The sequence below is a fragment of the Diadema antillarum genome, unplaced genomic scaffold, assembly GCF_040938485.1.
Source record: "Diadema antillarum isolate AM-2024a unplaced genomic scaffold, OU_Dant_1.0 seq00001161_RagTag, whole genome shotgun sequence".
Classification (NCBI taxonomy): Eukaryota; Metazoa; Echinodermata; class Echinoidea; order Diadematoida; family Diadematidae; genus Diadema; species Diadema antillarum.
The window spans coordinates 364,760-386,330 of NW_027271970.1; the positions used below are offsets into that span (position 1 = coordinate 364,760).

The 21,571-nt window shown below is 38.2% G+C and overlaps 1 protein-coding gene across 1 annotated transcript; it reads left to right on the top strand.

Annotated features, from left to right (window-relative positions):
* On the top strand, positions 1-15,739 carry LOC139744341 (extracellular serine proteinase-like). Its single transcript, XM_071654783.1, has 9 exons — positions 1-114; positions 1,308-1,430; positions 4,035-4,167; positions 4,981-5,090; positions 6,766-6,904; positions 7,955-8,139; positions 9,462-9,648; positions 10,254-10,370; positions 15,586-15,739. The coding sequence occupies exons 1-8, from the start codon at positions 7-9 to the stop codon at positions 10,367-10,369; spliced, it is 1,101 nt and encodes a 366-aa protein (XP_071510884.1). The 5' UTR covers positions 1-6; the 3' UTR covers position 10,370; positions 15,586-15,739.
* The last annotated feature ends 5,832 nt before the right edge of the window (positions 15,740-21,571 follow it).

The following is a 21,571-nucleotide window of genomic DNA, read 5'->3' on the forward strand; positions in this document are numbered from 1 at the left end:
CTCAAGATGCGTGCTTTCATTGCCCTTCTCCTTCTGGCCGTGGCCTCGGCCGAGCTGGCCCCCCTGTTGAGGCAGGAAGAGGCCATTCCGGGAAAGTATATCATCAAAATCAAGGTTAGTGAAACATTATTCTTTTGTTGGGACCTACAGTCAAGAAGCTTGTTTTTTAAGTAGGTTCCATCGTATTTCTATAAAGCATTCTTTTACTTCGATTGAAACTGAAACATCGACTGCCATGTATTATGTTCGTTGTTTTTTTTTTCTTGAAATGTTGAATATCATGTATTATCATATTTTGTCTTATTTTATGTGTTTTCCATCGGGAGTTACGAAAATAAAATTGAAATTGCAAATTGAATGCAAAAACAAACGCCAATTTTAATTCAATTTCATGATCAAGAGCAAAATACGTAGATTTTTAAATACTACGCACCTCACATAACAAGAGTTTTGTTAGAAATCTCATTTAAATAATCTAAACTATTTTAACTATACAATTTTTTTTCAGCAGATAGAATATCAAATGTCAAAATTGATAAAAATGTAATATGTGTGTGCTATACTCCACAAACTGTCTCAGAACCGGACGTCTTTTCGGGGATGATCTAATTGCTATAAACGGAATTAAATTTTATCAGATTTTGCAATATTCGAAGGGCAACGTGTGTCTTCATGTATTTACAAACAAGGTAGGCCTATATATCACACTTTCAATACAAAAAATATCGTAGACTAAATAAACATGGTGTAATGCTAGAAACCGAGACCTATTATTGGCTATCACTAGACCATGATGGATAATATTATTTCAATTGTTTTGAAAACAACAACAACGAGTATTATGGCTTGATTGCCTAAGGTTCTACAATTATTGTATATTCTTCTTAGTTTGCTTTGTTTTGCTAATATGAAACCCTATTCTCTGCTACCAAAGAAAGTGAAATATATTGATAACTTTTATGCAAATTATCATGTACTTCCCGCTTTGCCATTTCTGACATCTTTATTCTAGTAATACTTAAAGGCAATTTGTGGAAGCTTTTAGGCACGTTTGATAGATAATTATGAATATGCGTTTTCATATCCTTTGACTAGAAATGCGTTTCTCCCCTTAATTTCTCTCTGATAAAGATAATTGATTATACCTTGTTCTCCCGTCATATTGTTGTAGCCGTGATAAACATGTCAAAGGGTCATGACATGCAACAAGGAAATCATAACTGTAGCTAGGTCAGAGACGCAAACAATTCGTATCCACAAGCACATTAATTTTCTTCCTCTCTGTCTTTTTTTTAAATACATCAAAGGACGACTATGATCTGGATGCCACGGCATCATCGGTCCGAATCTCAGGAGGCAGAGTTGGCGCCATGTACAGAAATGTCCTCCACGGTTTTGCCGCTTCTCTGTCGGAAAAAGTCGTGGAATTGGTAAGGAGATGTGTGAGTGTATGTGCACGTGTGTGTGTGTGTGTGTGTGTGTGTGTGTGTGTGTATTGTATGTTACAAAAAGAATGTGGTTCAGCAGCACAAGTGAGAAGAATACATCTGTTATTTTTGTTCATACTAATTTCATTGTGAAAATTAACCTGATATTGAGTGGAATTCAAATAAAGAATATTCCAAAAAAAGTGTGTGTGTGTGTGTGTTATGTGCGTATGCATGCGCGAATGAAATTGTTTTGTATATCAATATCTTCTCTATTTCCTATTTCTCTATCTTCTCAAATTTATTCTCTTTTTTTTTCAAGTAGAAGTATTGACAATGCGTGGTGCATTTGCGAAGAGATGGTTGGAGAGGTAAGGGATAATCATAACTATGGGCGTTGATTAACATGACATCTCCCACGGATGATGAAGTTTATAACAAATAATTTTGAGATAAGTCTACGAAATTCGCAGACTTACAAGTACGAGATAGTAACTATGGACCACCTTAGCTGCAATAGTTCTCAATAAAATGCTTAGGAGGCTACGAAGGGCAACCTTATTAGGAAGCTTATAAAGAGTTAAATTACAAGGGCCAAATTTCTTTATGAATCTGTGTAATATAATGTCGAGCGGCATCTTGAAAGTTTAGCTCTGTCTCCAGATCTCTTTTTTTTTCTGTTTGTACGCAAAGGGTGGCAACACCGTTACATTTATTTTGGGATTGCTTTGATATGAAAGAATCATTGCAGCGAGTAAAACACGAAACATTACCACTAGAAATAATGGACATAAGTTAAAGAAAGAGAAAACGTGTCATACCAGGAGACCTGGTGAGAATCAAATGCTGTACAGTGACTCCCGTTATAACGAGCATGGTTATAACAAACTTCCGGTTACAACGAAGTAAAAATTCAGGCAGCAGTTTTATCCACTCCATGTAATTTTTATTGTTTATTGTGTGTATGTGTGTGTGTTTGCGTGTGATAATCAAATGTATGGTGGGGGTTAGTGGTGATCTATGAAGTCAATGATAATAGTGTGATTTTCAATCAACGATGATTTACAAGACAGTCAGGCACAGGCGCAGAAAACTGCGCCTGTCGAAAAGAGCCGAATTCTGCTATCATGAATATGATAATGACAATACCCATCATGCAACGCGATGCTCATAGTGTAAAAGGCATGGGGAAAATTTTGGTGATGAAGACACCAAATCGATACTAATTTTGTAGCAAAAATTGAACCCTGACACTTTTCTGATTTTTCATCTGTAGTAAGCCAAATACCTGATCTTGCATAGGAATCCTTTCTAGGGGAAAAAAACCTTGACAACTGGAGTAATTCTGGTCGGAATACATAATTAGGTAAATGTTTTTTGAATGACCAACGGTTTGCTGTCTTATTAGCCTTGCGCAACAGGCAATTGAATAGTGTAACAGAATTGTTATCTTAAACAGCTGGTAGGGGCACTCTTTCCCTTTCTCTCCCCCAGCACACCACCTCTCATGTCTTAACACATCATCTCTTTCCCCCTCTCTCTTCTGCCTGGTACTCTCCCCGGCAGGTTGGGTTCTTATCGGTGTTATATGTAAACATTGGGCAGCAGTTTAAAACAAAGAACGTTTTGTGAAAGTGCGAGCCTCACATCTCTGTGGGGCCTGTACCTCCCTGGTGTTGAACTGACCATGGGCAAAGAACAGAGGCAGGGGCTATGCGGTGGGTATGAAAGGCTGTCACACTGCAGTTTTAGATGAGATTCCAGAGAGACAGAGTTATATTAGAGATCCCATAGTTTTACCAGAGTTATCAGAGTTATTTGCAGATGATTTTGCAATTAAAGGCAGCATAACAGCTTTACAGCAAGGTAATCACAATTACTCCTACTTTTCATTCTTACTAGCATATTTCTTTGAATATGAATGAGCTAAGTATGGTCAATGTGGTGAGAGCTACATCTTTATTCTGTGCATGGCGTCTGTTTGTGAGAGCGTGTGGCTCTGTGATATGCCTTATGACGAATGCCGCATTTCGACAGATGGTGATACAGTGCAATATACATGGTATACTATCGTGTTTTTTATTCTAAGGACGTTCAAGACCTGTCACTTTGACTGTCTTGCATACGTAGAGCACTGCACATCAGTGGAACAGGCTGGGAGGATGGGGGGGGGGGGGGGTGGGAGGGAGAGAGATGTAGGAAACAGTAACGAGCGCCTGGTACACAGACGGTACCAATGGAACCGACTGTTCGCAGAAACTACGAGAATCGATTGTAGCGGGCACACTTGCTCGGCGCTCGGGCGGATAACCCCAAAGTAGCAGTTTTCTGCGCCTGGTGGGAGGCGCAGTTTTCTGCGCCTGGGCCTGACTGCGAGAGGGCAGAGGATATTCTGGAGCCATTGTACTGGATATTTCTTCGGAGAAATGTTAATCACAAGCCTCCTTGAATGCTATATCTTGCGACTTCCCTTCGGTTCTTGTTTGAAAGTGGTATAAATCAATAGGAATAAGTACAATGCTTTCTCAATGCGACTGTTCTCCATTTCATTTGTTTTTTAATCGGCTATATTAAAACTTACTGTGATGTCCAAATCTCGACGGACAGGTACGAGGACTCCCGGCCGTAGAGTACGTGGAGGAAGACGGCGTCGCCCGCGCTATGGTCACCTGGGGACTTGACCGCATTGATCAGAGAAACCTGCCCCTCGACAACAAATACAGCAAACACATCTCCGACAGTAAGTATGTTATTATTACCGTATTATACGGGACAGAAATCATTACATTGCACGTAGGACCTACTATATAACACGTCTAGCAAGCATTCTTGGACATTGCAGCCTGGCTGCACCATTGCTGCTATTGAATTGTGTGTTTATATTATACGTGTGTGTGTGTGTGTGTGTGTGTGTGTGTGTGTGTGTGTGTGTGTGTGTGTGTGATTAACGGCGACAGGAAAGGTAAAAGAGATGAATACCCGATTCTTAGGCTATGTCAAGGGGATTGTCTGGCAATTCTCCCGCGCTATATGTAACTGCATGGGAAGACAGGTAAAACCATTTTCTAAACCCTTTTTAGTATTTGTTTTGGTATTTTGTTCTTGTTTGTTTACGGTCAGGTTATCAATATGCAAATATATATAGTAGTAATTACCCAAAATATCTAAAATTCCACTAAGATACCCTTAATCATCGGGCACAACAATGTTTAATCAGTAGTTGCAAATCAAGAAGTACAATATATCGCGTTAAGCAATGGGCTATAGCAACTATACATGTCATAATTTGATGCTGCTGCTCTGATGTTATCATCGATCCTTTCCTCATCATTTATCTTTCTTGAGAATTGTGAAAAAAGGAAATTAGAAACAAGAAGACGATGAATGAAAGAACACAATTTTTTAAGCATGGACATCTAACCCGTGGTATACTGTATCTATCTATTCTTACCTCAAGGAAATTCTTATGCTAATTATTCGCCGATCAAACTCCGTATTTTTATTCAGTTTTATTTTGTTTCTCTACTTCTTGCTGCAACCCTCTTTACACAAGATGGAAATGGTGTTAGGGTGTATGTCATAGACACCGGCGTACTCGCTTCTCATAACGAATTTGGCTCTCGCGCTACACAAGCAAAGAACTTCATCAGCGGAGAAATCAATGTGAGTATATAGAGTCCTCTCTTTGCTCTTTAAATATCATCCAAACAATTATTGATACCAATTTAATCATCTAAACCATCCAAACCAGAGTCTGCTGATCCAAGGCAATGATAAGTGATAGAGTTACACATTGCATTGAAAAAGCAGTGTATGTCAGCTTTTGTTTGTTTGTTGGTGTGTGTGTGTATGTGTGTGTGTGTGTGCGTGTGTGTGTGTGTGTGTTCTTCTCGTCTTCATATTTAAAGGAAACCAAAACCCAAAGAGAAATGTAGATTGAGTGAAAGCAGCAACATTAGTAAAATTATGAATTTTTAAAGGTTTGGTGTTGGAACCTGCTGGATGAGGAAACTACTAGAGGTTGTGGCGTCATGAAAGTGGACAACGATATAAAGAAAATATGAATAAAATTCAACAAAAACTCACTTTTCTAGCATAATGAAAGAGCACTTGACTAACCGCTTTCAGAAAGCAGGGGGGAAAATGCTACCCCTAACAGATTATGTCAGTTAGTCAGTATCAAGTCGATGGGATGTGTAATTTTCATGAAAAATGAATTTTTGTGATATTCTCGTCTTTCTTTGTAATAAGAATTATTGTTATCCAAACATGACGTCATTTCCACTTGTAGTCTTCTCATCCAGTGGTTCCAACACCAAAACTTTAAAGGTTCATAACTTTTGCATGGATTGACCGATTTCCTCAAACTTTCACTGATATGTTCTACTAATGTTGCTACTTTCACTCAATCTACATTTCTCTTCGCGTCTTGGTTTCCTTTAAATGCATTTCAATACAGTAAACTTTCCACTTAACATGTAAGAATTCCGGACCAGTTTGCAAAAAGAGTAAATAAATGTTATAGGGTGAGCTGTTAAAATGTGATCAAAATGGGGGGAAAATACGAAAGTCTTAAAAATGTGAAGGTTAACTAATCTTCACAAAACTGTACTTAGTAGTCGACTCGAATACAGTGCTCTCCCGTTATAACGAACACGGTTTTAACGAAATCCCGGTTACAACGAAGTAAAAATTAAGCCGAAATATTATCCGCTCTATGTATTTTTATTGTTTATCTGTTCGATCATAACAAAATTTCGATATAACGAAAGAAAACTGCCGGTCCCGAGGACTTCGTTATAACGAGAGTCCACTATGCAAATGGGCGAGTTTATGATTTCATCGCCTTACAACATGCGCCATATAGTTTGAAAACATAATATTAAAAACACTATTACTTGTAGTTCTTACATAAGTGTATACTGTGTATACTTTGCATTTCTATCACCTTTTGTGAACAGGATGGAAATAAACTACACCATTGAACTGAATTGAATTGAAGAGAAGTGGATTGAAAGAGATGATTGTTTTATTATTCATGAAGATGATTATGCGGGGTCAAAGGAGGATAATCAATGATATCTCAATTTTGATCACGATTGGAAACAGCCACAAAATGGATGCGTCAGTCTCTTTACCAACACAACCAATTAGAGGGTTTGGCTTTCTCTTCAATAAACATTTCTTGACTGTGATCATAATCATTATGGTGGAAAGCATCCCCAACTGTGATCAAAGGGGTTTACTGTCTCATTGATTTGCTGAAATGCTTTATTAGGCTTGACACCATTTTTTCAGAAACTTTGAATTCTCCCTATTCGTGCTGTTGATTCACCAGAGCGATTGCAATGGTCACGGAACTCATTGCGCCGGAACGGTAGGCTCTAATACATACGGAGTTGCTCCGGGAGTAACCATCATTGGAATTAAGGTGCTTGGATGTGATGGAACTGGATCCTGGTCCGCCATCATATCTGGTAAATGAAATTCGTAACATTGTATACTGACTGAATTTGCCTCCCGTGAATTTTCAATACTCTGACTCTCACAGATTCGTCTAGAACATGGAAGGAATGATATAAACGGGAACCCAAATCATATATAGAGCAATGTGGATTGGGTGAAAGCAGCAACATTAGTAGAACACGTCAGTGAAAGTTTGAGGAAAATCGGACAATGGATGCAAAGTTATGAATTTTTAAAGTTTTGGTGTTGGAACCGTTGAATGAGGAGACTTCTAGAGGTTATGACGTATGTGTGGACAAAAATATAAAGAAGATATAAAGAAAAGTCCACAAAAATTCAGTTTTCTAGTATAATGAAAGAGCACTCGAATAAGCGCTTTCTGAAAGCAGGGGGAATAATTGCTACCCCTATTAACATAATTTTATGTCAGTATCAAGTTGATGGAATGTGTAATTTTCATGAAAAATGAATTTTTGTGGAATTCCTTTTAGGCCGTATATATTATTTTCTAATAAATTGCATGACCACATTTGTCGTGAGCCCCCACTCATGCATTCTTAATGATAAAACTGCTATACCTTGTTCAGTGTAATTTGTTTTTTGTTTGTTTGTTTGCTTCTCTTCTCAAAGACCAGAACTAATCCCACAAATGTAAACGTTAAGCTGTCGATTTATGAAGAGCATCCTGCGAAATTATCAAAATCGCTTCCATGGAAGATCCTCTTTAAGTTGATCAGTAGGCCTACGCAGTGAATATTGATGAAGTTTCAGCTTTGTCTTTCAGCCGCGAGGAACAGGGCCTCATTGTGCATTAACCTATACTGTTGACATGAAACATGCGTGTGTGCGTGTTTCTTTATTGCTCTTTCTTATTTGACTTTTTCTTACCCAGTTATTCAAATTGCTAGGAAATAGATATTCGAAACGCTGTCTTTATTTGTGTTTTGACGGATTAAATCACCCACCATTAGGGTTATATTTGGTGTGTATATACTAGTTGTTGAACGTTGGCGATACACACAATCACTTTGTATTGTATAAATCTTAACTGTTTCCCGTAGGGATTGACTACGTTGCGAAAAATGCTAGGGCTTACGACGTTGCATCCATGTCTCTCGGTGGAAGCGCTTCGACCTCCGTGGACAACGCAGTTCAAGGCCTGATCAACAATAACATATACGCCGTTGTCGCCGCTGGCAATTCCAACAAGGATGCTTCGAGCACTTCCCCTGCTCGAGTTTCTGCCGTAATATATTCACCAAAATTTGCTTCCCCCTCCTTCCTTGATGTATTTTACTATCTAGAGATACAGTTTGCATGCAACCACGAAAAACAATACTAAACAATGCTCATCATTTCTGTACGTTAACGTTCGTCGCCTATACCTTGTATATATAACGCGCGGATCACATTATTTCAAAGTCTAGATTGACATTATTTTGAGAAAACTTACTTAGGAAAGCTTTTCACCTTACATGCGCTCCCGGAAACTCTTTCCAAGCAAAAATTGGAGTGAATTATGCATACAACACACATAATGTGTATAAAAGTGGGCAAATAATAGACCGGTACATCAAATGAAGTTGCTTCGCGCAACACTTGCCAAGTTTCGGCCTGCTAGTCTTAGTTGTGGCTATACAATAAACAAGTAAACAGACATTGAAATATCTTAACCTGATATTTTTACGCATATGTATATATATATATATATATATATAGGCCTATATATGAAGAGTTTATTCGCAAAAACCGATAAGTCCATATTTTGCCAAATGGAGATATTTGCGATTAAAGGTCAAGAAAAATTAAGAGAATAATAAGAACATTAGCTTTTGCTTCTTTTGACCATAACTTCAAAAATGTACCTTTATTATGTAGTGACCAATATATCATTTAAAAGGTATCATTTTGTACTTTATGACAGAGACCGCAACTCAAAATCTTCAAAAATGGTCTTATGGGGTTTTGCGAACAAACTCTTCGTTTATATATATATATATATATATATATATATATATATATATGAAGAGTTTGTTCGCAAAAACCGATAAGTCCATTTTTTAAGATTTTGAAGTACGGTCTCTGTCACAAAGTACAAAATAATACCTTTTAAATGGTATATTGGTCACTACATATAAAGGTACATTTTGAAGTTATAGTCAAAAGAAGCAAAGATTTTCTTATTATTCTCTTTATTTTCCCTGACCTTTAATCGCAAATATTTCCATTTGGCAAATATGGACTTATCGGTTTTTGCGAACAAACTCTTCATATATATATATATATATATATATATATATATATATAATATATAAACAAACAGACAATAAAGCAGAGAAGGTCGAAAGCTCCTACTACCAAGCTTGCGTCCTGAGACATCCATTGTCTTCAATTAGTCGCAATCATATTAATATTCCCAAGGTGACAAAAGCGTTTGGTTAAAATACCAGCTTCACACTATTATACGTACATTAATACGAATCTAAATATTGATTAGCTGATTGATTGATATATCAATTGCTATATACACTGATTGATCGCTTAATCCCCTCTACCCTGTACCTAAAGGCCATCACCGTGGGAGCCACCAGTGACGACGACAGCCGCTGGTCCTGGAATAACTGGCAAGGCTCAAACTACGGCTCCTGCCTTGACATCTTCGCACCTGGTGAGGATATCACCTCCACTTGGTACACAGGCAACTATGCCACCAACACCATCTCCGGAACGTCCATGGCGACCCCCCATGTTGCAGGTACGTTAGGGATATGGTATTCATTTTATTGACTCATTCTGTATATGGTAAGATATTTTCAGCTTTTAAGATTGTATTGCAGCACGTATTGATTAATGCAGTTCAATTCAAGTTTACTTTCGTACCATTTTAAAATGAAAAAAAGTATATAAAACAATGGATTATTAATAATTTCGTGATAGAATTATTTCACAACTCTGATGGCGAATGCAAATCATAAAAAGTGGGCGGCATATGATAATGAGACGATCAACAAACATGCAATGACGTCAAATGCCTTGCTTGGAATAAAAAAAAAAATAATAATGTGATCAGATGCACATGAGCTAACGGCTATCCAGAGGTATAGTACTTGTAAGTCAACGGTTCTTTTATTTGTTTGTTTATACGCTTCTTGAATTTAGTTGAAAAAGAAAGTGTGACACAAAATGAACGTACTCAGTGCATGGTCATGACAAAATACAAATGTAGGGTCTACTGCTTAAAAAAAAGATAAGCTGTGAGTACAATATATCTGAGTGCATTTATCACGTTTCATTCGCTTACCACTAAAGCTGTAGACTAATGGTGAATATGTTTAATGCATGGGTCTCTTAAATCTCCAGGTGCGCTTGCACTTTACAGCGGATGGAACGCTTGGAACACTATCTTGAACCAAGCATCCTCTAACAAGCTTTCAGACATCAAGAGCGGTTCTCCAAACAAACTGCTCTACGTCTAAGGTGACTAGAAAACGAATTTGTATAAATCTTTGCTCCCTGCACTATCCGAGTCCGTGGCCAGTTTAACCTTAGCAAATGATAAAATCAAAATATTCCCCACATATTATGCACTGAATATCAGTTCAAAGAAAATAAATATAAATGGTAATTGTGTTTATAGTGGGGTGGCTTAGTGTCAAATATACTGATAATCGTGACACGCCGGACAAAAGTGTCATTTTTTCCTCAGACATTTGTATATATATGAGGATCAAAATTAGGGGGTGCTCCAAGAAATCCGCTAACAGAAAAAATGAGAAAATGCCCTTAATTTGTACATAACAATAATGTCTGAATTCAAAGACTATACACAGGGCATTCAGTACAATGCAATGCAATGTACATGGTTGCTAGTCTTAAAATTCAGACCCATAATGCGACATATTATGTGCATGTTTACAGTAATACACCATTTTTACTGGTTTTCCTATGGTAACAGGTGGTTAGTCTGTGTTGCAGACCTGAGGGAGGTGTGTTGGAATAGTCCAGTTTTCTTAAGCACCTTTTCATTAAATAATTTGATATAATTTCTGGTAAAGGATTTTTTTTTAGTACTGTCTACCTCCTGTAGAGAAATGGCAAAGAGTGACATATAACTCTGGCTCAGATACTTTAAATCTTGGGCAATGACTGAGCCAGGTGTAGGACTATGTCACAGCTCATTTTTTCTCCCAGAACTACTAGTTTACCAGTAGAAGAGCTGCATATTCCATTGAGAACTTAAGGTTTTGGGTATTGCCCTACATATTTCCTAACAAATTTAACCCGTTTCCTCCAATATTGTGTGAATTCCATAGGTTTAGTGCAGGGATTACCTGGTTCCCGTAAGCAATTTTTATAGTCTGCACTTCCCCTCTCTATATGTTTCTTATTTCTTATGGGGGTTATTCAAATGTTTAAAAAGGTTAAAAGTTTGTTTTCATAGATGAAGTTGAATTTAGACAATTTGAATATTTTTAAAAATATGTTGATATTTGTAATTTCACTCATAAAGACTTAAAGCGGTTTGAATATTTTTGGTCTGATAGCTATGTATAGACATGTTATTAAAAAGTAAAAGCAATGTTTGATTGGTTCACATTATCCAAAGAGGGAGGGATGTAGTTGGCTGGGGAACAAAGTCTATGGGGAAGTTTAAAAAGTTGATAGAAATAAAACAAAATCGGCATAGAGCAGAATCTAAATCACAATATAATATGACAAAATTCCCGACCCCAAAGGCGGTTGATTCTATGATGCTTTATGTCAAAATACATTCCACCCAAAATACATGTGATTGATAGGAGGAAAAAGTATAGTACATTAAAAACAATATAGTTCAACTAACCCCATTAGTCCAGCAGCATAATGAAATGATTGTTAAGTTTTATCGCCTTGTCAATTGAAGATGATGTTACATAATGATAATTATCAAAGTCAGCTAGATCTACTAGTATATCAAGAAACCAAAAAGAAGGGGTGGGGTGGGGTGGGGAGAGAAGAATGAAGTAAGTTATTAGTATCTGTAGTTTTGGTTTTCAGTATATTCATTTTAATTTCCTTAATTTCCGTTAGGTCATCATGGATTGGAGCATTTGTGTACTAGTAATCTGCCAGGAACAAACACAAGAAAAACTTAAGGTCCTATATATACACTTTTGGGAGAGTGACTTGAAAAAAATGTTCAGGATATCACATTTTATGCATAATATGTGTAGGTCTGGGGGCATTTCATGAAGCATTTTGTCCGACAAGTTGTCGGACAAATTTGCTCTCTGCCAATCAGATGCAAGGATTTCTGTAGTTTGTAACAGTTTGTCAGAAAAATATCTGACCAAACTGCTTCATGAAATGCCCCCCTGTTGTATCACAAGACATCCTACAGTACCATATACAGTTTTTGCAATCAGAGCAAACATATAAAGAGATATCAGTATTTTTCTCATTAAAGCATAAATGCGGACGGTTTAGTCTGGAAACATGTTATCATAGAAATATTGTTCACATTTTGTGTTATTAACAATACTTAACATTGATTATACAGATTCATTTTGTTACAGAGGTTCTTTCTGTCCGTAACTCACACTTAAGAATAATTTTCAAGCACTAATTTTGGGTTTTTGCCTTTAATTATCCACAAAAAGGAGGACTCAATGCATAAAAGGTGTATGCTTTATTTTTGGAAAATGTTGAGGAGATCAGGAAAATTATATATATTGATGTAGATTTTGGACCTGAAGGAGCAGTTGAAGCATTTTTAAGAAACAATGCCTTGTGGCATCGTTCTTATCATCAAAAATTAATAATGACAAACTCAAATGAAAATTGGAGGGGGGAAGAAAAGATGAACATAATGACATGAGACAGCTTGGAAAAGATTAAACGCTAAAATAGACAGTGCAGCCTCTTTTCTCAGTTCATACTTATCCAGAGTGTGTGCTTTTTTTCCAGTACCGGTATTATTATTTAGATAGGTTAGGGGAATCCCTTTGAATTGTGTGATGCATCATTTTAAAGCTTACAGTCTGCTCTTTCAGAATCTGTCCTTAAAGGACAAGTCCACCTTCATGCACACGTGGATTCAGTGAATACAACAACACTAGTAGGACACATCACAGAAAGCCCAGAAAAAATCGTACAATCCGCTTAAAAGCTATGATTCCCTAAGGTATCTGCACAGTCGCGGCTGGATGAAAAGACCACCACAGTGTATGATGTCACATGCGCACATTCTAAGGAAAATAAAATGAGAATTTCACAAAACCATACTTTTTGAATAAAGTTCACATAGTTTCTTTGACTTGCTACTGACGTATGTCAAGGGTAATATTATTCCCCCTGCCTTCTGAAAGAGAAGTCGAGTATCCTTTTGTAAGCGAAAATAATTTATGTTGAATTTTCTTTATTCATTCTTTATATCGTTGTACACATGTGACATTACAAGGTATAGTAGTCTTCTCATCCAGCCTCGACTGCATGAGCAGAAACTTCAAAAATTCACAACTTCAGAACGGATTGCCCAACTCTCCTCAAACTCTCACCGATGTGTTCCACCATCGTTGCTGCACTCACTCAACCCACATGCTATAAAGGTGACAAATCTTTGTCTGGCGACTTGTTTGTTGATCAATTATACCAACCCTGATGGAAATCTCTTCAAATTCATAAGTTCTGAAGTCTCCTTTAAGTTTAACCAAAATCTATATATGTAGTTGCCATGGCAACATACCACTTAACACTAATGAAAAGTATTTCAAACCTCTATACATCCCGTCGATCAGTTGTACCTATTCAAATGGAATCTCTTCCAAACTGGAAAATAGCCTCCTGTCACTAACTTCAATTAAAAACCCTAGTTTTGGGTTGCCATGGCAACGCACAAATCAACAATTATATTGACTCCTGGTTTATACTCTTGGTACCTTCTATACAACGTTCATATCAAATTTTGTGAAAATTGAATCTTCCTACCTGGAGAAATAAACAAAAACATGATTTTTAGAAAAAGTTCATTGACCTTTGACCTTTGACCTTTGGAAAATTCACTCCAAATTCAATCAAAATATTTTCCTTGTTCTCAATATTCTTCCTGCCAAGTTTTAGCCAGATTGGATATTCCTGACCTGACAAATAGCCAAAAAACCTATTTCACAAATAAAGGTCATTGAACTTTGACCTCTGACCTCCTTCCCAGCATCAATTTTCTTGGAGCACCCTATTTTTTGAGAAGGTACATCATGAAGTACCTTTGGTGAAAAAATCATGCTTTTGTCCGCCGTGTCACGATAATTTCACTAAGCCACCCCACTATTAGGAATGCCTCGAAAGGGACATTTGTCGAATTAGTTCCAACATACAAGTACAATAGGGCAATGCTGATTCTCTCAAAATCCACCAAGCGATAAAATTTGAGTGATATGATTATGTATACTTTTATGGAAAATAATGATATCTTAGTGTAGGGATTATACCCACACATGAAATTGTACAGGTGGGACAAGACAAGGAGGATTTTCCACGAGCCTATAAGCTTCTGGTTTAATCATTCAATTGTTCATTGATTGTATACTACCTAAAAGAAGAAATATCTGCTTCAATTAACTCAGATGTGTATATTCCTATGTGATGCGGAAAAAAAGGGTAAAGAGAGAGAGAGAGAGAGATAGAGAGAGAAAAAAAAAGTGAGAGGCAAAGTAAAGGAAGAGGACATGCCTCTCTAAAAAAAAATCGAGCGAAAATATTCACTCTAAAAAGAGTGAATACAAAAAAAGAGTGAATTTAGAGTGAAATTGGAGTGAATTTTGAGTGAAAATGTTCATTTTCACTCATTTTGGAGTGACCTCAGGGATCACTCGAAGATTTTGGAGTGATCCCTGACGTCACTCTAAAACGAGTGAAAATGAACATTTTCACTCAAAATTCACTCCAATTTCACTCTAAATTCGCTCTTTTTTGTATTCACTCTTTTTAGAGTGAATATTTTCACTCAATTTTTTTAAGAGAGTGGAAGGACGCAGATGGGGGGGGGGGGGGGTATTATGGAAAAGAAGCAAGAAGAGAGTAGAAGATAAAAAGGGATGTAAACTATGAGGGTGACGTTAGTTATTCCGAAGATTCGTTATTCCGAAACAGAAATTCCATATATACCTATAGACGTTCATTATTCCAATCATTTATGACGTCATTCCGCAGATTCGTAATTCTGTAGCTGAAGTAAGGTTTGTTAATCCGAAATGAAAGAAAGAATGTTGTTCCGAAGTGTCATTGATCCGAAAATGAAATAAGGTTCGTTAATACGAAAATATAAAGACAATACGGTAGGTACTAACAAACCTCCGGAATGACGAAAGGTTTTTTTTTTTTCTTTTTCGAAATAGCGAACATTCGGAATAACAAACCTTATATCATTTTTCGAATTAACGAATCTCCGGAATAACGAATTGACTTTAATTTCGAATTAACGAGCCTTCGGAATTATATTGTAACCAGCTGTGACACATATTTTGATTAACTTTCAGTTATCTTTCCTTTATTCCGCACTATGAAAAATAAAAACTCTGTGGGGAAAACATCGCAAGTACCTTCGAAAATGTAACTAAGAATATTTCAAAGTCACGAGTCTTCAAAATATAAGCTCTCTATATACCAGGCTCTACAAAAACGTCTTTCGTTGTTTTTTTTTCCTGCCATATTACAGATGGAGAAACGAAGCACCACGGCTTGCAAGATCAACGTTCGCAATCCTTTAAACTTATCAGAGTCATTTTGATTTTGGTCCCGAATTGCATGATCATGTAATAACCTTTTGCTGTTGTTTATTTCTATTTGTATTATATTGTTTTTTTCGGGGGGGGGGGGGTAGTTTGATTTCATAACTGCATTTCTCACAAAAATCATACAAAAATGAAGAATGCACGTATATGAACGAAAATATAAGCAATAGATTTGCAGTACATGATTATGACAATTGTTAGGAGGTGATTTGGTCAGCTCTTAAACATTTCTTTCCATTATAAGTACACAAATGAAATATGTATCATTAATTCACTACGAGACAAAGAAAATGTATTCATCGTTACGTATACTTTTAGCTTTGATTTCTCAAAGAATGTTATGTTTTGAGTCCCAAAAAGAATATGTCACTTTGGGGAAAATTATAATTGCTAAATATGATTTGAACAAATACCTTGAAATAAAAAAAAAAATCTATGATGCAATTATTTCCTGTTTGAATGAAAGAAATGCAGGAGTCTACCATCTCAAGAAGATAATTGAAGGCAGCCTAAAAAGAAAGAAAATAAGCACAGAGTAATGGACAACTCACCAGTAAAACTGGTTTTGTGCTGACTTAATGGAATAAACAAAGGGAAGCGATTTGGGGGGGGGGGGGAAGACACGAAGGAGTGATAATCTAAGTGCGCAATTGGCTTTTTCTTTTCCTGCGGGGTCTATAGGGCAATCATACCCCCTGGACAATTGCCACAGACCCTTCCCCTGACCCTATCCCTTATCCTAATCCTGTACCTAATCCCAACCCTAACCTGAACTCTAACCCTAAACCTAACCCTTACCCTAATCTTTCCTCTTACCCTATCACTTACCAGTATTTAGACGGAGGTTAATTGCCCTGATACGTTTCTTTAGGTATTCCCCAGCAACACCACACCAGATAAAACAGTTTCTTCCTACGTATATCCAACAGTGAGACGCTCCTAAGAGTGGCTATAATGCACTACACGAAAACTTTTCCAAAGCCAATGTTTTGGTATTTCATATATATTATATATATATATATAATAAAACCGCATAGAAGGAAAACAAGAAAGACACCATTAATGAGATATAGTGCAGTTGGGGAATGATCCAAAATCTATGTCTGATAATTAACAATGTCACAAAAATCTTAATTCGTAGTAGGCCTATTGCGTCTATTCTGTAGTTGTAGAGGCATCATGGAATGTTCTGTTGTAATGATTGGGTGAATAAACTATAGAAATGACTTGCAGATTCGTGTGTGTTTATCTCGTGAAAATTTGTACAAATCATTGTAATAAGTGTCAAGTTGCAATAGTTGAAAGAAAATGAGGTGAAAATGTTGACATGAGCATGAGTGCTGAGCTATGTAATGTGTGTGTGTGGAGGGGGGGGGGGGGGAGGGTGGTCATCCCACGAGCTCAACAATGAAAAAAAGGCCAACAGTTTACGTAATGTCTAGCTCATGGGCCTTATTTGCCTATAATGACGTGCACGTGGACCGTATAACTCGTGGGTCTATTTTACGGGTACTCGTGACGAGACGGACACTCACAAATCATACAGCCCTCGAGTCATACAGCCCACGAATCGTACAGTCCACGAATCGTACAGTCCACTACGAGACCGACGCATTAATTCCCTTGTTGTGGGCTGTTTTTACCTAGTGTCTAACCCTTGGGCCTTATTTGCCTGGTGTCGAACTCATGAACTGTAAGGCTCGTGGGCTGTTTAACTCATGGACCATTTTTAAATGTCGAACTCGTGAGCTGTATGGCTCGTTGGTGTCGGTCTCGTGGGATGACTCTATTTTACTTGATGTCGAGCTCACTGGCCTCTTTAGATAGTGTCCAGCTCGTGGGCTGCGTGACTCGTGAGCTGTGTAACTCTTGGACTGTATGACTCGTGGGTGTCGAGCTCGTGACGTACACTCGTAGCTTGATGACCATCCTTCGAGACCAAATATTTGTTTCTTTCTTTGTTTATTTTTCTTCCAACCCAATTTCACATATAAAGCAAGATTCTTTTCAGTAATATCACATAAAATATCAGTATACATATTTCAATGCACATGATTCGAAGAAGGAAAATAAATGTATAAATTATTTCCATTAACAAAATATGTATGGTATTACCACATTTCCAAATCATTACCTGAGAAATTATGCGGAAGAAGGACTGCCACTATAATCAAATGCTTGAACAGGTGGCAGCCCAGGAAACCTATCTATACATAATACACATATCAGGCCCTATATTTAGCGAAATGGGGAAGTACTACTGGAGATAATATAACGATGCGTAAATCGTCTTTTTGCTATGGGAGAGTTTTATTAACAAATTTAAAGTGAGGAACGAAAAGATCAGGGACATGTTTCAAAAAGCTATTGGTAAAGTTACGAACGATTCACGAGCGACTGGTGATCAGTTCTTGTGCTGAATTGTGGAAATTCTGATAAAAGAAGTACAGTGCATGGGCGTCACCATGGAGGGGGTGCGTTGGGTACGAACGCACCCCCTTTAGACCTAAAAAAAGAAGAAAAAAAGAAGAAGAAGAAAAAAAAAACTCCAGTCTGCTCAACGCCGGACGCTAAATAATAATTTTTTGATTATTTTTTTTTTTTGGTTTTTTTATTCACCATGGCAGGGACAAGATATTCGAGGGGAAAAATCGCACCCCGGGCTCTGGCAGCACTGATTTTGTACATATCTATCTATCTTACAATGTTTACTATTATGGTGTGGAGCACGCACACATTGCGTGTACGAGTAACTGTGCTGCAAGGATGTTTAGGGTCTATTTACAACACTTTATTTCAACCAATACTACTTGAAAATCCGAGCCCAAGTGCGAGCCTTAGTTTAAAAAGAAAAAGATGGTGGGCCAAGCATATTATAGTCCCCCCCCCCTTATTAATAATTCTCGAGATGAGAAGATTTTTTTTTTTTTTTGATAGAAATCTGTCCGAATGTTTCACTCAAAGTGTGCACCAGGTTGCTGAATTTCAATTCGAAAAATGAAAAGTCTCTCTCGTGTGGGAGGGGGCATGGGCGTAAATCCCGGGGGGGGGGGGGGATGGGGGGATATATCCCCCCCCTGAAATGGAGGAGGGGGGATGGCCTGTACAATCATCCCCCCCCCCCTGAATTTTGAAGAAAAAAAAAGGAAGCAGAAATGTGATTGTATCAATTTTGGCATATTGCATGACGTTTGTACGCCGGCCTTCAGACAGGTAACAGAGCTGAACAGTATTCTCTCTTGTAGGTAAATGTATATATATACATAATTTTCTCAAGCGCTCGCTCGCTTCGCTCGCTCGCGAAGAAAGTAACATCGGCATACACTGTAAGGTATGGCTCAGACGTTGACAACGTCAAATAGTATAGGTCTTCATGTAAACATATGACGCGAGTAACTGGGGACCATCTGCAAAATATGTACGAAAACAAACAAACTAACAAACAATAACAAAAACTTTATCGCCATAATTGAACCCCCTCCATTTCCTGAATCATTCCTGAGAAACGACAGTGACTGATGACTCAGTCAGGATACATCTATGGGCATACCCATGCAGGGGAGATCAGGGGCGTCGAATCTATCTCGGGGGAGGGGGGGGGGGTCAAAGGGGCATTTAGAAGAAGTATTTAGGCAGACAAATCATTTATCCCCCAAGCAATTCCCGAGATGAGGAAAAATCTCAAACTTTCTTAATGGAAAATTGTCCAAATACCGCCAGAACTATATGCACCAGATCGTTGTATTGCAATCATAAACATGCAAAAGCTCCGCTATACAGGATCCCTTTCGATAGACTTTGTATACACTTTTGAGATTGACGTATATTTCCCTAATTTATCAAAGAGGGTGCAGCAGATCTTTCACTTAACAAAAAGCACCCTCATATGCAGAGGCGTCGATGGGGGGGGGGGGGATGGTTCCCCATAAAAGTGGGACAAACAAAAACGAAAAATATGGCTACAAACGGCAGTTTTTGGACTGTAAAACGTCAAAATTTTAAAGCTCACTCTCTCCGCTCGCTCGCATTTAATCGCTATGCCATTCTCCTGATGTTGCTGCCAGTGACTGACAACAGTTGCGCCGGTGTGCCCCCCCTAATTTCCAAAGCGAAAAATATAGCTACAAACGGCAGTTTTGGGACTGTAAAATGTCAAAATTTTGAAGCTCGCTCGCATTTAATCATTACACCACTCTCCTAATGTTGCAACCAGTAATTGCCAGTAGTTTTCTCCCGGTGCGCCCCCTTAATTTCCAAAGCGAAAAAAATTTAACTACAAACGGCAGTTTGAGGACTGTAAAATGTCACAATTTTGAAGATCGCTCGCTTCGCTCGCTCGCATTTAATCATTATGCCATTCTCCTGATGTTGCTGCCAGTAATTGTCAGCAGTTTTCGATCGTGCGCCCCTTAATTTCCAAAGCGAAAAAATACAGCCACGAACTACTGTTTAGGGGACTGTAAAATGTCACAGTTTTGAAGCTCACTCGCTTCGCTCGCTCACATTCGATCGTTATGCCATTCTCCTGATGCTGCTGCCAGTAACTGCCAGTAGTTTTCGCCCGGTGCGCCCCCCTTTATTTCTAAAGCGAAAAATACAGCCACAAAGGACAGTTTTGGGGACTGTAAAATGTCGAAAATTTCAAACTCGCTCGCCTCGCTCGCTCGCATTTAATCGTTATGCCATTCTCCTGATGTTGCATGCTGCCAGTAATTGCCAGCAGTTGTCCCCGGTGCGTCCCCCCCCCCCCTTAATTTCCAAAGCGAAAAATATAGCTACAAACGACAGTTTTGGGACTGTAAAATGTCAAAATTTTCAAGCTCGCTCGCTTCGCTCGCTCGCATTTATTTGTTATGCCATTCTCCTGATGTTGCTGCCAGTAATTGCCAGCAGTTGCACCCGGTGCGCCCCCCCCCTTAATTTCCAAAGCGAAAAGATACAGTCACAAACGGCAGTTTGGGACTGCAAAATGTCAAAATTTTCGAGCTCGCTCGCATTAAATCGCAATTGCATTCTACTGATGTTGCTGCCAGTGATTACCCGCAGTTGGGCCCGGTGTGCCCTCCTTAATTTCCAAAGCGAAAAAATACAGCCACAAACGGCAGTTTGGGGACTGTAAAATGTCAAAAATTTCAAACTCGCTCGCCTCGCTCGCTCGCATTTAATCGTTATGCCATTCTCCTGATGGTGCATGCTGCCAGTAATTGCCAGCAGTTGTGCCCGGTGCGCCCCCCTTAATTTCCAAAGCGAAAAATATAGCTACAAACGACAGTTTGAGGACTGTAAAATGCTGCGCCGGTCCGGTTATGGACTTGTAATCGTGGTGATGGTGACCATCCCCCCCCCCCACTCCTCAGTACGGATTTACGCCGTTGGGAGGGGGATAGCCCTTCCCACACCCCGGGACTTCAACGTTAGGTCTCCAACCATACACTAAGCAAACTTGGGGTACTGACAAATTTCAGAATATTTCATCGGCATGTTTGATATCTGTCACTTGAATTCAAACATATTCAAAAGTTCCTCATCAGTTGTCTCAAGCTATCCGTTACATTTCGAATGTTGACTCCTTTAAAGTTGCCCTCAAGACTCATTTGTTCGTAACAGTTTTCCAGTAGAATTGTATATCATGATTTTTTTTTTCATCATCATTACTGTGTAATTCATTCTCATGTGCATGTTTGTGTAATGATTTCTGTATTTCATAACTCACTTTATCTACTGCGCCTTGAGCACGTTAGTCATGTGGAATTGGCGCATTATAAGTACCCTGTATTATTTTCATTATTATCCTCTTGATTTATGTTTCCTCCGCTCGGTTCCTACCCACAGACTAAGACTCGACGCATTTGGGGACTGACAATTTTCGAAGTATTTCATAGAAGTGTCAGGGGGCAAAACGAGTTTTTG

Excerpts from the sequence above, each read along its gene's own strand:
- LOC139744341 (XM_071654783.1), top strand. The coding sequence starts at position 7 with ATGCGTGCTTTCATTGCCCTTCTCCTTCTGGCCGTGGCCTCGGCCGAG. Across the intron at positions 1,431-4,034 it reads CGGAAAAAGTCGTGGAATTG|GTACGAGGACTCCCGGCCGT; the intron begins GTAAGGAGATGT and ends CTCGACGGACAG. Across the intron at positions 6,905-7,954 it reads CTGGTCCGCCATCATATCTG|GGATTGACTACGTTGCGAAA; the intron begins GTAAATGAAATT and ends TGTTTCCCGTAG.